At 43.2% G+C, this 16,054-nt stretch overlaps 1 protein-coding gene across 2 annotated transcripts in view; it reads right to left on the bottom strand.

The window, feature by feature from the left end:
- The window catches only part of CTNND2 (catenin delta 2), a gene marked incomplete at its 5' end in the record, with an annotated part of 876,397 nt that overhangs the window by 197,233 nt on the left and 663,110 nt on the right, over positions 1-16,054 (bottom strand). For both annotated transcript variants that reach the window (XM_081303245.1, XM_081303246.1), the window contains one exon: positions 12,338-12,551. In XM_081303245.1, coding sequence (XP_081159371.1) covers positions 12,338-12,551 — 214 coding nt within the window. The remainder of the gene's footprint in view (positions 1-12,337; positions 12,552-16,054) is intronic.

The following is a 16,054-nucleotide window of genomic DNA, read 5'->3' as shown; positions in this document are numbered from 1 at the left end:
CTTTAAATCTCCTCAGCCTGCTTGATTTTTCTTCAGAGCTCTTGCACTCCCTAAAACTACTGATTTATTGGTCTGGGTTTATTACCTGTCTCATCCACCACAACACAAATGGCAGCATCTGAGTATTAAGACTGAAACCTTCTGAAATGGTTCTGTTAATGGATTATGAAATTACACTTAGAGTCTTAATATAGTTCAGATGTATGAACCAACCGAAACACCTCTCAGCTGTGATCCTTTTTTCTCTCTTCCTCTATTAGGCTACCTGAAAAGTAGGCACCATGATCTTGCCATTAAGAAGGAAGCCATAACCTAGGGAAGGCTTACCTGTGGCTAGCAGGTGCTTACTCTTCACTCCTTGTATCCCAAGCATCTTAACCTCACTTCTGTAGAGCAAGCACTCAGCAAATTGCTTAACGAATGAATGAATGAGATTCACAGCATACAGAGCTGCTTCTACCTCTTGGACGGAGGGTGGGGTGAATAGGAAATTAAATGATGTGGATTTTCTGATTTGATTAGACTTGATCTGGTTGGGGAGAGAATCAGGAATCAGAGTAATGCTGAGGATTGTGAGTTTTTGCCCTTCCTCTGCAGATGTAACTGGACTAGCTCCTATAGATAAATAGCTTTAAAATAGCTAAAAGGATGAAGGATAAAAACAGGCAAAAATCCCACAAAGAATATTCGAGCTACCAAGCTGGTTAGGAGATGACCTGTGGTCAAGTGGCAGACGCAGAACAAACGCTTAACCCTCTCCCACTCACCATCCCTGGAATGGACAGCAATGTGCTAGTGGGAATGATTCTTCCCAGGTCGGATGTTTCCTTCCTGTGAATGGAGCACAAATAATGTAGCACCGGCCACTCCCAATCCTTCATCTGCTCTTCTCCTGAGAAGTGGAGACTTATCCAAGTCATCAGTGGGCTTGCCTTCCTTGGGCCAGCTTTGCCCTTCTTCCTTCTTGTGAATGAGTGGTCACAGGGAAGTTTGGTTCCCCTGGTCTCCATATGATGTGCCCTGGGAGCTGGCAGAGGAGGAGGGAGGCCACCCTAGCCCAACTGCTGCCCATTATGATGGAGAAGTCTGCCTAATTCTAGGAACTGTATCAGCAAACCTGCTTCTTTAACCGTCCTACACCCTGATCTTCAGCAGCAACAAGTTGACTGTGTGTCCTCCTCTTCATTTTATCACAACTTGGTTGTGGGAGGAAAGGTATGATGGAGGGTTCTGTACATTGTGGCCTGAAAACCCACCATCTGCCTCTAGAGATAACGTTTAATTGATGCATAGCCACAGCCACTCATTTGTGTATTCTCTATGCCTGCTTCCATCCAGGGTAGGTAGAGCTGAGTAGATGTAACAGACCCTACAGCTTACAAGCTAAAGTAATTTCTTTGACTTTACAGAAAAATTAGCTTCCATCTCTGCTCCAGAACCTGGAGCAATGTTTGAAAAGCACAGTGCACTTAGCACAATGCTTTTGGAAAAAGTAGAAGACATGCAGAACTCCATCCCAGCCAACACTGCTGTCCCTACACACACTAGGAAGCAAAGAGCTCATCCTACGTGGCAGGTTCAACAGTTAGAAACTCCACTAAGCCTTCCCAAGAGATGCAGGGGATGAGCAGAGGGAAATGAATCACAGAAGGCCCCAGTACACGAGTAAAAAGGGTCTAGAGAGACGTGGGTCCCAGGGCCTGGAGAGGAGAAAGCTGAAGGGGGCCAAGGATCAGGGAGCACAGGAGGTGACTAGTTGCACACACTGGGGCAGCATCAGGAGCAGTGTCCATCCTATAGCTGTTGAGGCTGATTCTGCAGCCTCTGTGAGGACAGGAATCCAACCAATTCCATGGAGGCAGGGGGAGCAGGTGCTGCTGTGTGCATCCCTGCTCTGCTCTCTGCCTTCTGGGTGGGGCAGCAGGCAGACCCCGCACCCTCCTCCAGCCTGCATCTCACCTCCTCTTCCAGCTTCCCAGGTCCAGGCTCCTGCAGAGCCCTCAGGAAAAGGGCCACAGCTTCTGTGCATCACTCAAGTGGCTGAAATGCAGACAGACAGGCCCAGGAGAGGTGCTGCTTTCCGTGTGCAGCCAGACGGTCCTCACCCCCCTCCCCCAGGCTCTGCATTCAACTCTTCTTCCCTACTTGTGCCTGCTGACCAATGTCAACCTCAGACTCGTCACCAGGCACAGAGGCAAAGCCTTCCACATCTAGACAATAAATCTCCTTTCATATCTTTCAAGTGCTTCTGCCTCCATGGTCAAACCAGGGCCAACAGACCTGGGGACAAGGGATGAGAGTTGTTACCACTGCCAGCATATAACTGCTGCATGATGGCAATTGTGGCAGCATCTACATTTGCCAACCACCATCACTTTTCTAGAGACATGCATAGATAATTCTCTTTTCAACTGGTAAATGCTTAATACCCAAATTAACCATCACCTGAAAAAATTTCTCTTGATTTAGTTTAAATTCATGGATTATGGTCCTTTGGAGTCAGGTACTACCCAGTTGGCATCACATGACTGACTCAATTGAAGGAAAGTCTGTTTCCTCATCTTCCTCCAGACATTGTAGCCAGCTGAATACTAGTTCTTCCAAGATGCCCACATCCTAATCCTCAGTACCCGAGACTAGGCTCTGTCCAGGACAACAGGCATTTTGCAGGTGGCATCAAGTTACCGAGGTTATCCTGGAGAGTGTCCTGGCCTAACCAGATGGGTCCCATCCATCACCCCACAGTGGTCAGAAGAAAATGTGCTGCAAAAGAATCATCAGAGATGCAGTGTTGCTGGCTTTGAAGAGAAAAGAAAGGGGTCCCCAAAAAAAGGGAATATGGGCAGTTTCTGAAAATGCAAGGCAACAGACTGTCCCCAGAGCCATCATGCTATGGTATATATCTGGAGTGTCCCTAAGGGCATGTGTTGAAGGCATGAGTTCCACCTGTGGGGCTATTGAGATGGGAGCTTCAGGAGATAGGGCCTCAAGAAACGTCACTGTGGGCATGTCCTTGAAGGGAAAACTGAGACTCTGCCCTTTCTTTCCTTCTGCTTCTAGCCTCCATGAGGTCAGCACTTTCCCTCTGCCATCTACTCCACATCACTGGCCTAAAAGCAATGCAATCAATTGTCCAAGAACTGTCATCTCTGAAACTCTGAGCCAAAATTAATCTCTCCTCATTCTAAGTTATTTATCTCGGGTATTTTGTCACAGTTACAGAACGCTATTTAAGAATCCAGAAAGGAACAAGGCCCTGATGATACCTTGATTTTAGCCCAGAAAGACCTGTGCCAGGCTTCTGACTTCCAGAACTACAAGGTAAAAGATGTGTCTTGTTTTAAGCTGCTACATTTTGGTGATTTGTTACAGGTCCAATTTGAGGCAGCCCTGGCCTGGACCTCTGAAGGAAGCCACCCAACAGAGGGATGAGAAACCTACTGGTTGAGATGGTGCAGAATAGAAAAGTTGGGGAGGATGGCTTTTACATTTAGTTAACTTCAGAATTGTGGACTTTGAATTTGAACACATAATGGCAAGTGATATTGATTTTTCAACTTTAATTCCTTTGAACTTTAATGTTTTTGGACTTCAACATGAAAGGGGATTTAAACTTTGATTTTTAATTTCTCCTTGGGAATTTGATATTTGGTAGGGTTGATATTAAAATTCAGGGCATCTCCACAGTGCTGCCATTTTGTTCCTGGAATGTCTCTCTTCATTTTCATCTTCGTGAGATGTGAGATGAAGCAACACCTTACTGCCGCACCACTAATGTGCTAGGTTGGACCACATGGCTGGTTATTATTCTGGATACAAAATAAAACTGGAATTTAATTTTAAATCCTGTGAAAATAGCAACCCTGCAATTGACTTACATAGTTTGCTCTTCTGACCCAATTCAGTGACTCTTCTGACCCAATTCAGTGATTCTTATGAATTCCAGGTAACTACCCGGCTCAAGTCCCCCAGAAGATGGAAGGGCTGTTTTGATAAACTGCTTAGCTCCTGCTTGGGAGAAAGCAGCCATGCCTCTGGGTGATGCAGAAGAGAGGGTAAGAAGACAGTTCACGCCATGTTCATGGGGAAAGGGCTTCTCCCGGTTCCATGGCCCTTCCATGAAGGGTGTTCCACCCAGCTTCTCTTGAACTAGCAAGCTCCCTTGGCTTACAGGCCTAAAGTACTGCCTCTGACCTGGTTTCCATCAGCAAGAGGAGAGAATATTTAGTAATTTTTATGCTTTGTTTTATATGGCACTCTGTTTAGAACAACGCAGGGCAGGAGATGATATTTATTAGGGATACAGTGGAATAAGTCAAAGAAAGGAAGATGTAATTCACAGATAAGAAATTTCACCACATTCCTGCAAGAGGCCCACAGACGGAGGTGAGCTGACTGGTGGAGATGACAGGGAAGCCAGTCCAGCCTAAATGCGCACAGAGGGGGCACCGCAGCGTAGAGGCTGACCATCCAGCAAGACTCTAGGAAAGAGTCACACTCAGAGAAGATGGGGTACAGAAAGGAGAAGGGAGGCTACGGAGGGTCTAGAAATAAACAGCCTCTTGTTCTCTTCTCCTGTTGAAGTGCAAAGAAGAATGCTCAGCAGCCGGAAAAGTCCTGACCCCTCCTTTTAGGCCAGACAAATAAGCAAGACTAACAACACAGAAACGTTTCAAAAGAAGTTGGTCACATTGGGGAGAAATAAAAAGCTGCCATGGATATCTGAGTCTTGGACAGAAGTTCTACTAATTAAGTCTGCACCCCAGACCCTGCTCCCCCTGAGGTAAAGCCTCACTTCACAGTTAATGAGCTTCACCAATGTGCAGAGAGCTCAGACAAATCTCATTTTCTTCCTGTCTTAAAAATAAGTAGAAAATCCAAGAATCACCCTGCATTTACAGTATGCCCTCAAAATCAATGAGGAAGGCCCTTATAAGAAACAGAAAAACTGATACTAGAGAGCAGTGAGCTCATTCCTGTTACCGAGAACAACCAACCAACCAACTATAGTTCTAAATCATAGCTTCAAAGAGTGCATTGGTAATTTATATTCATAAACCAAAAATAGAGGCTATTAAAAAAACACACACAAGAGGTTCTTTCTTAGAATTAAAAAAGAAAGAGGATATCCTCCTGTGCCCCTGCCCTCACCAAAAAAGTTTCATAGATTTGGGAAAATAAAGGCTGGAAATAAATGTTAGATATGAGATAAATCACTCAGAAATTATGTGATAAAAAGACAAAGGGCTCCAAAGCATACAAGGAGATAAGGAGGAGGAATAATCCATGAGATTTACAATATGCCTTCTAATTCCAGAAAGAGAGGAAAAGAAAAGGGAGACAGAGAAATGATCATTTTTTTTTTTCTTAAAGAACAATCTTCTAAACTACAGGAGGTAGAGGAGAGGAAGGTCCTCCTTGGAGTTACCCCCTAGATATTTAAAACAAGGATATGTTTTAGACAAACACCAAATTTAAAAAGAATGGTTTTGGTGATTCTATGCCAGTGAGTTTTTAAAAACACACACCCCTAAGATGTCTCATCAGATGTCAGCAGTGAGTTTTAGAATATCAAGGATAAAATTAAATTATAGAAAGTGTTTTTGGGAAGAATAATTTTTCTATCTAAAAATCCATATCTGGCATGCATCAATCATGTGTGAGTTTAAGTGACATTTTCTGAATTTCATCTCTGAGCACCCCTTTTTGGGAACTTGGAGAGTAAAGCAAGAGGGGGAGCAGCACTGGATCCAGGGGATGGGTACTCCCCTGGAACAGTGGTTCTGGGAGGAGATCTGTGGGGACAAGAGGGAAGCAATGATGGTGAAAATGGCATGAGTTGGGTTGGTGGCCAGGCCCCTTAATCAGGAGGAAAGAGACTCAGATGTGGGAGGCAGACATCGCACTACACTTACTCTTGGGGAAGTAAAGCTCTCAAGGCCACTGGCTTTCAAACAAAATAAAACTTATCAAGTTTTGTGGTTTAATAAAATCTTTTATTATGACTTGTAAAGCATTCTGAAATCATTAGTTAGTTGATCATTTCAAAATATAGATTGGATATTTCCTTATTTAGAGAGAGAAAAATTATATTAGTCAAGCCCAAAGACAAGCAGCCTTTCTCATCAAAGTTTATTGCTTAGGAGGATTTTGAGTAATGGTAGCACAAAATAGCTTCAACTGGATTTAAGTAAAGTTGTGATTGTCACCTCATAGTAATTATTGCACAGGAAGAAAATTATTTGTTTCAAGGCCTAACAGGTAGAGGCAAGATGTCTTCTGCCGTGGATAGATATTGCAGTACAAACAGGCAGTGTTTTATTCAGCATGCATGTTTATGCATTGAATTTAAATATGTATAAATAACTCAGTTTAGCATTTTACTATTGTTCACTTTTCCAAGAAATATTCAATAAATAATTTAAAGCTTTGCAACATAATTTCTTTAATTCTTCAATTATTTGTAATTTGGCATTCTTCATACTGTACTTCTAGATATACAGCTAAGTCTCATCTCAAAATTAGTTTATAAAAAAGACTGTCTAAAAATTGATCACTAAACCCCATGGCATTTTAAATTTTGTATTCATATGAAACACATCTTTCCTTACAAATATCTAGGGAATACTTCAAAGGAGGATGTTGCTCTCCATCCCTCTGTAATGTTTTTTTTTCTACTAAGTCTGATGAAGAATTGCAAAGGAAGCAAAAGGTATAGTTATTACACTTAAGTCACTATTTTGTTTAATTCATGCTTGGAGCTTATTATGGTTAGAATATGAGATATAAGCTCAGGAGAAAATGTAGCAATGATGAAATGAAATTATTAGATTATGAGAGTTGTTACCTAATCAGTGGATTAATCCATTGGTGGATTAATAATTTGAAAGGACTACTGTACCTGGTATCAACTGTAGGGTGTAGAGGCATGCCTTTGGGGTTTATATTTTATCCCTGGAACCTCACTTGCTTGCTCCCTGCTTTCTGGCTGCCATATGCTCTACAGTTTTTCTCCATCCCACCCTTCTGCCAAGATGTTCACAATAATCATGATGCCATGATCAAATCAGATATCCATGGACTGAACCTCTGAACACCAAGAGCCAAAATGAACTTTTCCTCCTCTAAAGTGTTATATCAAGTATATTTTAGTCACAGGAATGGAAAGGTAACACAGAAGTTGGTATTGAGATGTGGGATCCTTGGTTTGCCAACACCTGACCATGTAGTTCAAAAGCAATTGAAACTGGTTTGTGGGAGAAGTTTGGAAAAGTTTGGGAATGGAGGCTGTAAATAGAGTTTAATGGGTGATTCTGGGGAGAGCTCATATGACCAGAATGACAATAGGAAAGCAAACATTAAGACTGTGCTCATGTTTCCGAGGCTAACAAGGATCTACTTGGGAATTGGCCTGGAGACCAATTACATTCTGGCAAAGAACTTTTCTACATTTTGTCCATGTACTGAGACTTTCTGCAAAGCTGAACTTAAAAAGCGATGGATTAATGGATTGGGCAGAGGAAATTTTAAGGCAGCTCAGCATTCAGGCAGTGACTTTGATATTGCTGAAAGCTTTTAGCCAAGTGTATTGTGAGAATTAAGAGCAAAAAGCAGAGAGGAAAGATTTGAAAAACTCCCAGTTTGAACAGATAAGAAGTGCATGTGGTGGCTGGGGTGTGGCTCAGCCATAGAGCTCTTGCCTCCCACATGTGAGGCACTGGGTTTGATCCTCAGCACCACATAAAAGTAAATAAACAAAATAAGGACACTGTATCCACATATAACTAAAAATATTAAGAAAAAAAGAAGTGCATGTAAAATTGAGGTCAAAGAAAGTGTGATTATTGAAAGATTTGACACCACTAAAGAGAAGCTAAGTACTTTGCATAACAACAACAGAAAAAATGCCCTGAGGGCATCTCAGGAATCTGCAAGATGAGGCCTATTGAAGACTGGAGGGTGTAGAAGAAAAACTTGTTCCAGAGGCCAGGGGGAACCCTATCTACACAGGGGTGCCTAGGAAGTTGTTCCCCCAGGGTGCATTTCACTGTGCTCAGCTGCCCAGTCTATCAGAGGCCGCTGCAGCTGTGGTCTGGAGTGGTACGGTTATTACTGGACTGGCAGCAGACATTGGCATCATTCATGTGGGCTGGTTCTGCAGGAATGCAGAATGCCAGAGTTAGGGGGGCCCAGAACTTTCCATTGAGATTTCAAAGGAAGGCTTGGTGAGTCAGGTGAAGTGTGGCAGGGCCAGAGTCCCTGCAAGCAGGCATCACTGAGAGTGACATGTGAGGCTACAAAATGTGAAGCTGAAGTTGGGATGAAGACCCCCAGATTAAGATATGCCAGGAATGAGGAACATTTGCTGAGGTGCTGGCCGCTGATAGAGCCAGCATAAGAGAAAGACCATGTGGGCTGCGACTGGCAAGGCTCAAAGATGGAGCTGCCCAACCCTCTGGGATCACATCTCGCCAGCATATGCCCCAGATGCCCAACGTGGACAGACAGGACTTGTTGCCTGGCTAGATTTCAGTTTTGCTTTGCTCCCATGCTTTCTTTATTTCTCCCTATTTTCCCCTTTTATGAATTACTCTGTGCCATTATATATTGTTTATATGTTAAGTTTCTTTTGATCTTGACAGGGGCTCAGAGCCAAGAGTTGGCGTTAAGTCCCAGAGGAGGCTTTGGACTTGGTCTTTTAGATATTGCTCAAACGTTTAAGCTTCTGGGGATTCTTGTAAATGGACTGAGTGGATTTTGCACTGTGAGATGGCATGAGCTTTAGGGGGCCAGGGCCAGAATGCTCTGAGGTGTCACCCCAAAGGTCGGGAGACAATGTGGCAATGATGAGAGGTGAAATGATCAGATTCTGAGAGCTGTAACCTCATCAGTGAATGGATACAGTTGATGGATTAATAATTGGGAAGGACTACTGTACCAGGTAATATCCACAGGCAGCAGGGTGTGGCAGGAGGAATAGGTCAGTGGCAGGTGTGCCTTGGGGGTTTTTATCTTGTCCCTGGTGCCTCACTTGCTCACTGTATGCTTCCTTGCTGCTATGAGGTAAGGAATGTTCCTCTGCCTCAAGGTTCTGCCTCACAGGCCCAAAGCAATGGAAATGGCCAACAGTGGACTGAGCCTCTGAAACTATGAGCCAACATAAACTTTTTCTCTCCTCTAAGTTGTTCTTTTCAGGTATCTTGGTCACAGTGATGAAAGATGACTAACACGGATATGTAATCTAATTCTCAAAAGGATTGTGGCTGCTCCTTGAGACTAAAAAAGATGGCTGAGTCTCTCTCCTCCTACACTGTACTCCACCCTTCACAGCTGTGTCCTCCTTTGCTGCTCATCTGGTAACTCTAAACGTAGACATGGTTGTCACGGATGTCTCTGCACATTAGCAGCCAGCAAGGCACACGTGCTGACCATTCACAGCAGCGTCCAATCACAGCAGCAGGTGCTGACCTAAGCATCGGTGCCCCTTCAAAGCACCTGAAGCCTGCAGATCTCCAAGATCCTTCGAGAAATGAATAACTCAGGAACGATGGGGTGCCTGTACCCACACAGGAAGTCCAGCACACTTGGCCAGAGACACGAGTCTGGAGGAGAAGGACTGCAAAGAAAATGAAGGAGAAAAGAAATACAGGCTTTGAAGACCTGGATGTTAAACCAGGTTTCCTGGAATAAAATCTCTGGTTCTCAAAGCTCTGCAGAAACTAGCAGGATCCCACTTCATAGCCCATTTGCAGATGGCCATGAGCTGCAGCTGAGGATGAAACTGACCCTGCAGGTTCTCTGTGGTGAGGCCATTTGCCTTGTTTGCCTTTTGCTTCAGCAGTGGGTCCAGCTTCCGCTAGACTTGCACACTGATGTGACATTGACGTTGCTGTCAGCAGGGTCCTGCAGGTTCCCAGGCATCCTTGGAACGCTGTGGTCCTTCTGCACTGGAAGGTCCTCAGGGCTTCTCTTCCTGTCTCCTGCACTGGAGGCGCAGCCAGGCCACGGTAGTCACCATTTTCAACAACATCCATGAAACTCCAGATACGATGAACTGCAGCTTGTCAAAATGTTGTGACAACATGTTTGTCTTTGAGAAACAAATTCCTGCCTGAAGTTCAGCTGAGCACAGTAAAACCCAGCCTCTGGAAAGGCAGAGACACCTGCTGAAGGAGCAACCACTGTCACTCTCCGTCAGTCTGGCTGTCACCGTGGACAGCATTTCTCCTAGGAGGTGCGGTGGAGAGAGCCTTGGTCACCAGCACATGCTGATGAAATAACAATGGGTCATGACATGACCATGGGACCAACCTTTGTTCTTCTCAGAAGAAGGAGAATAAGAGGTGAAAGCCCCCTCTCTGAATATCAAGTGCCTACCTGCTCCCGACAGTCTGTTTCACCAGGAGAGGAAACTTCCTGACATTTGGGAGAGGTCTGTTTGCCTTTGAGGTTATCTTCCTTTGATGTTTAAATGGGGCTCACGTAGATATTTTTGATGTTGCCCTGGTCGAAAATGGGTGACCTCTAGGATCTGTCAGAAGCAGTCACGAAAGCAGTGATGTAGCTGTCCTCTGTTCCTTTATAGCAGCCTCAAGTGACAGCAGTGGCACAGGGCATTCTGTTCTGAGGTGTGTCATGTGACAAGGGGGCACACTTTTTTCTTTTAAGCCATCAATCCATCAATCATGCCAAGTTTTCACCTGTGACGGTTTCTTTGGCAATGAGATGAGCTCTGGTGGTAGTGATGGGGGTGTGGTGGTTTTGTATAGGAGCAATCCCAGATTTTGTTAGATCCAATTTTTTTTTCAAAGCATGAAATATGCCCCAGGGGTGGGTGCGCAGAAGGCCTTCTTCTGGACCTCAGCACTCGCGGCTTCGTGCACCCGGGGGAAGGGCTCAGCACAGAGGCAGCATGCTTCACCACACACTGAGTCCTTCCTTTCTCCACAGCTATCTCCAGCTTCAATACAACCCATGCAAAGAGGGACGGGTGTTCATGGCCGCAATGACAGGGAGTGTTTCCAGTGGAACAGCACACCTCAAAACCATCCCGGACATCACGAGGTGTGCACGGTGGTACTCTTGCATCTCCTGACCCAGGTTACTTTAGTGTGAAACACTATTTTTACAGCACTACAACCCATAACAATGATTCTTTTCCCCCACAAGGACAATTTTCTACTTACGGAAAGAAAATAGAAAAAAGAAAACTAATTTGGTTCTAATTCAGCTAAAAAGTGAGAAAGAGATGTGACAATCATCTTAAAGAATGAAAATTCAAGAAAATATATTGAAGCTGGCAGTCTTGACCCAAGACTGAATACATATTTATGATTCTCTGGGTTGAGTAGTATATTTTTTTAATAAACAAATTTGCAGCTGTTTCATCAGCACAGATATGAGAAAATTATTTAGAGTGGAGACAGAAGGTGAGTGAGGGGTTACAGAGGATTAGAAGATCTTTTTGGACTGTCAACTTTAAAGTCCATTTGCCAAATACTTGCTTCTAGGGATATGCTGATGAAGCTGAAACCAAACATCACCTAGAACAGCAGTGAGCACAGTTAAGAAGAGGAAGCATTAGGCAATGTGGATCCCACACAGGGGCCACCTATGTCACTAGCATTCCAGCAGGTAAATCTCACACACACAAAAAAAAAGCAGAGGAGGATTGCTAATAGCCAAGGTTTGCTATGTTAACACATATTCTGAGAAAGGTGCATGCTGAATGTCTGTGTATTTTCATTAAGCCCTCAAGAGGCTATGAGTACCTGGTTTATAAAACCCACATTTCTACGATCTCGGGAGGCTTTCTTTCATGTCAACGTTTGAAAAACTCCTTAATGTGTAGTCATATAACCTTGGGACTTTGAATAGGCATAAATACATAACTCGATAAATAAAGTGCTAATAAGTATGATAAGCTCTCTACTATTAACCACCCTATAAACCAGACTGCACACTTATTACCAATAACTCAGGAGCCCTGTCCTTCTATCAGTTATTCTTCATGTAATTCAAATGATGGCCTGTGGTATTGTAAGATGCTCCACTGCTTATAAATCAACTGACGAGGGCTGAAATACGACCACAGAATTTTAGGGAGGGCTACATTTACTGGCTTCTACTGATTTAACACGATTAATCCAGGCGTGTGGCAATGGCTACTACATTATTCACATGTTGGCTCATCTGAAAACACAAACTGAGATGGCCCCTGTTATGAGCACTCTGAGAAGCCCAGAACCACAACATTGGCTTTGCACTCTTAATATATGCCTGGGTAATGGAGAATCTGTCTTGAGATCCAGTGTAATGACTGAGTAGCGAGGCTAACCTGTGACCAGCTCCCGGATCTCCAGGTCCGTAGTCTTGCGGAGTAACCTCACCAGTGCCGGGATGCCACCGCAGTTTTTCAGGGCGATTTTGTTATCATCGTTGGCCTTTCCATACACCAAGTTCCTCAGGGCGCCGCAGGCACTGCGGTGGACTTCGGTCATCCGGTGATCCAGCAGGTCCACCAGGAGCTGTATGCCCCCTTGTCTCCTTATCTGAAAGAGCAGAGGACACGACTTTTCACCTCAGTGAGCACGGTTTCACTACCTAAAGCAAAACATGGTTATTTTTTTTTTATATGAAGAATCTGCTACAATTAATTGCACTGAACTGAATTAAGACATGCAAAGGGAAAAGAAAGCCATTAAGTGTTCCCTGATTTTATTGCCTGTACTTGCTTTAATATCCTACCAATAAAAATTTAAATGTATTTCTTTCAAGCTATAGAATTTTGGAAAGGTGATTTTCATTTTAGAATGGGTGTCTCAGACATTTCTCTCTAAAAATATGCCACGCATTCAAGGCATGAAGCAGATGGAGGAGCAAAAGGCAGGAGAATGGTCCCCATTCCTTAGGCTTATTAAATTTAACCACTGTCTTACAAGGCTGCAGGATTGATGCAGGAAATGCTAAAATTAAGCTATCTAATAGGGAAACACTCCAAATGATTCAAAGGAACCAGGAGCTAAATGAGAAACTGGAATCCTTGGCACAAGGAGTTTTATTTATCTCAGATCTGGGAAGATGAGAAATGTCACTCACAATGAGAGACAGAACATGTTGAGCTAAGTAGTTGCACTTAGGTATTTGATTAAAAACAACAACAACAAAAGCTGCATTAAATTTTCGTGTCCTTTTTACCCAGAGACAATTTTAATCTTTTACAAGTAAATGTGAAACAACCTTTGCAATGTGTTTGCAAAATGCCTGCTTTCCTTACTGCCCTTTGATGTTGGGACCTCTTTTAAAATTTAAACTGGAAGCAAAACAAAGTGGCTAGTTAACATGCAGACTATTTCACAGTTGCCAGGGGTGAAGCTGTGTCTGAATACCTCTGCATTTAACATGGGAAAATACAAGAATTCATTTTGTAACGTCCTTCTCCTTTGCTTTCTTAAAACTTCAATGTTTCCCAGGGACAGAGCATTGGTACCTTCTCTGCTTAATTTTCTTATTACAGAAAACCCATTCATCTCACTGGTATGCCAGGACCCATGGCCAACTCCTCCCCCCACTCTTGGTGTTATGCAGATGCTACCTTCTTTATGAAGTTCCTCTAACCACATTGCTTAAAACTACAATCTGAATCACACCGACCCTCTGCCACAGCATCCTGGTTTAACCTTCATTGGGAACAGTGTTCTTCAGAGCCCTTGACAGGCTCACCTAATTTGTTACATTTATTGTTATCAGCTGTGTCCTGTTTGAAGGCATGTTCTGGGAGGGCCAATCTCCTTGTTTGGTTCACTGATGTATTCTTATTCCTACCACAAATGCATGGCCAAGAACATAGCAGATGCCATTAAACGTTTGCTGAATATATGAATGAGGCTAGTCAGTTACTATGTTACTAGCTACCTTAGTATTCCTCAAATTTACTTAAATAGTGCTTTTTAAGATTAAGCAATAACCTCTTCAAAGGGGTGAAAACACCCTTTTGTGAAGAGCCAAGAATGAGACCGGAGGCCCCAGCAGCAATTGCTACCTGCTTACAAACAAAATGAGGGCAGGCCTCACACCTACGGTGGGACCACCCATGGGCCACCCATTCCTAGAGGAATGATTTTCATTCAGCCACAAGTGAGAGCAGGAAAGAAAAAACCCTCACAGAACTCATGGGCCATAAAAGTTTTTATTTTGGAAACTTTATGCACAGTACTTCAAGTATGACACCCCCACTGTGGGAGAAGCACCAGGGCAGACAGAGGAAGGACTCAGGACCACGGTGCTGAGCGGGGTACCCTCCTCCCAGGCTATCTGCATGGCACCTGCAGATGACAGCTCCGGGGATGCCAAGTCAAGCTGAGGAAAAGCAGCCAGAAACAACTTTGCCCAACTGAGAGTTCTGCCCAGTTGTACTCGCTTCGCATCCACCCCAGGAAGATGAGTTTGTATTGCTCCTTGTATGATGCAAACTAGAAGTGTGTCCTGAAAACACATCTGGATTACATCCACCTCTACTCTATTAAAGCCCTCAGAAGGGATACTGCATTTGTATGGAAAGGTTAAACTGTGAATATCCTTTTTTTTTCCTATGTGTGTGTAGTGAAATTGTGTGCTTTTACTTTAAAATTTTCTTGGTTTAATATTTAAATAATGATAAAGCCATTAAAAAGATAACAAACCTATTTATACAGTCAACCTGTCAGTTTTATATTAAAGACAGATGGCATACAGTAAATCAGAAAACAAAACAAATTTCATCCATACCTACATATTTTAGTTATTCTGAATATCATAATTAATATTCTAATTTATGACATTTCCCATTCATGTGACTCAATAAATTAAGCAACTAAAATATTATCCAAACTCATTAAGAGGGTAAATGAATTCAGAATGAATAAGATGAATTCTTAATAATATAATGAGATCATAATATTGTCAGTATGACCCTAATTAATTCCACATACTCAAATTCTATTGGAACCTATTTAGAGAAACACAGATAAGACCCTAGCACTTTCCTTTCGCTCCTGTTTGGGGTCACCAGGTCATCTATATAAAAGCTTTGGCTTTCATGAGGTTGAATGTTGTCTTGGAATTTGAGACTCCCATTTCAGTTTTCTAAAGCCAAAGTTAGTCGGAATCAATGTTTAAATATTCCCACATGTGAAATGGGAAGTCAGGTCTTTGCTTCCTCGTGCCCCTCCCCCTGCTTCCAGTGGGAACGGAGGGGAAGCCCTGCCTGGGACATCTTCTCCTGGTCTGCTCTGGAGGACCTGGGCTGTCCTCGTCCCTTCTCTTCTGCTCTTTCTCCTAGATCTTTCTTCCTCATTCTTCTGGTATGTAGTCAAGAACCCTTTAAAGTCTCCAAACAAACCTATTCTAAACATTAATAAAGAATAACTTTTTGAAACTCTACCAGGGGATGCTCTTCTTTAGAAGTGGGACCTGTCCTACTCCATGTCCAGCAATCTTTTTCTGACTTATCTCCCCCATGAGGGCTCTACATCCAGCAGGCTGAGCCCGGTCACTGCTGGTGAGTTGACCCTCTCACCTCATTTCCTGAACCATCTTCATGCCGGATTCTCAAATCTCAAAAAAGTCTAGGTTTAATATAACTAAAATAAAGTCAATCAAGTTAGCTAATATGTAACCTTTACCTTTAACAACAGAATAAAATGCACTAGAAGAAAGTAAGAAAGAAATGTAAGACAGAATGTAGAAAGTGAATAAGTACCAAATGAGTGAAGAATGGTGTAGTTGGTTGTCATGTATTCGTTTCCTCTCCTCCTCCTCCTTTTTCTTTCACATTTTGAAACTCTTTTTCCAATGCTCTTTTGGTGTTTTAGAGCAGTTTTGGGTTGACAGCAGAATTGAGCTGAAAGCTCGGCATTCTGTGCTCCTTGCCTGCACACAGGTATGACCCCCCCAACCACCAACATTCTGCACTCTAGAGTCCTTTGGTTACAGGGGATTCACTTAATTGACTTACTGCTGTCACTCAACCTGTAAATGCTTCATAGTCCAAAGTTACAATAGGGTTGGTGTTGTG

This window comes from Spermophilus citellus (genome assembly GCF_964194105.1).
Source record: "Spermophilus citellus genome assembly, chromosome: 1".
NCBI classification, from domain to species: domain Eukaryota; kingdom Metazoa; phylum Chordata; class Mammalia; order Rodentia; family Sciuridae; genus Spermophilus; species Spermophilus citellus.
The sequence above is the reverse complement of the archived record's forward strand: the minus strand, read 5'-3'. Positions and strand labels throughout refer to the sequence as shown.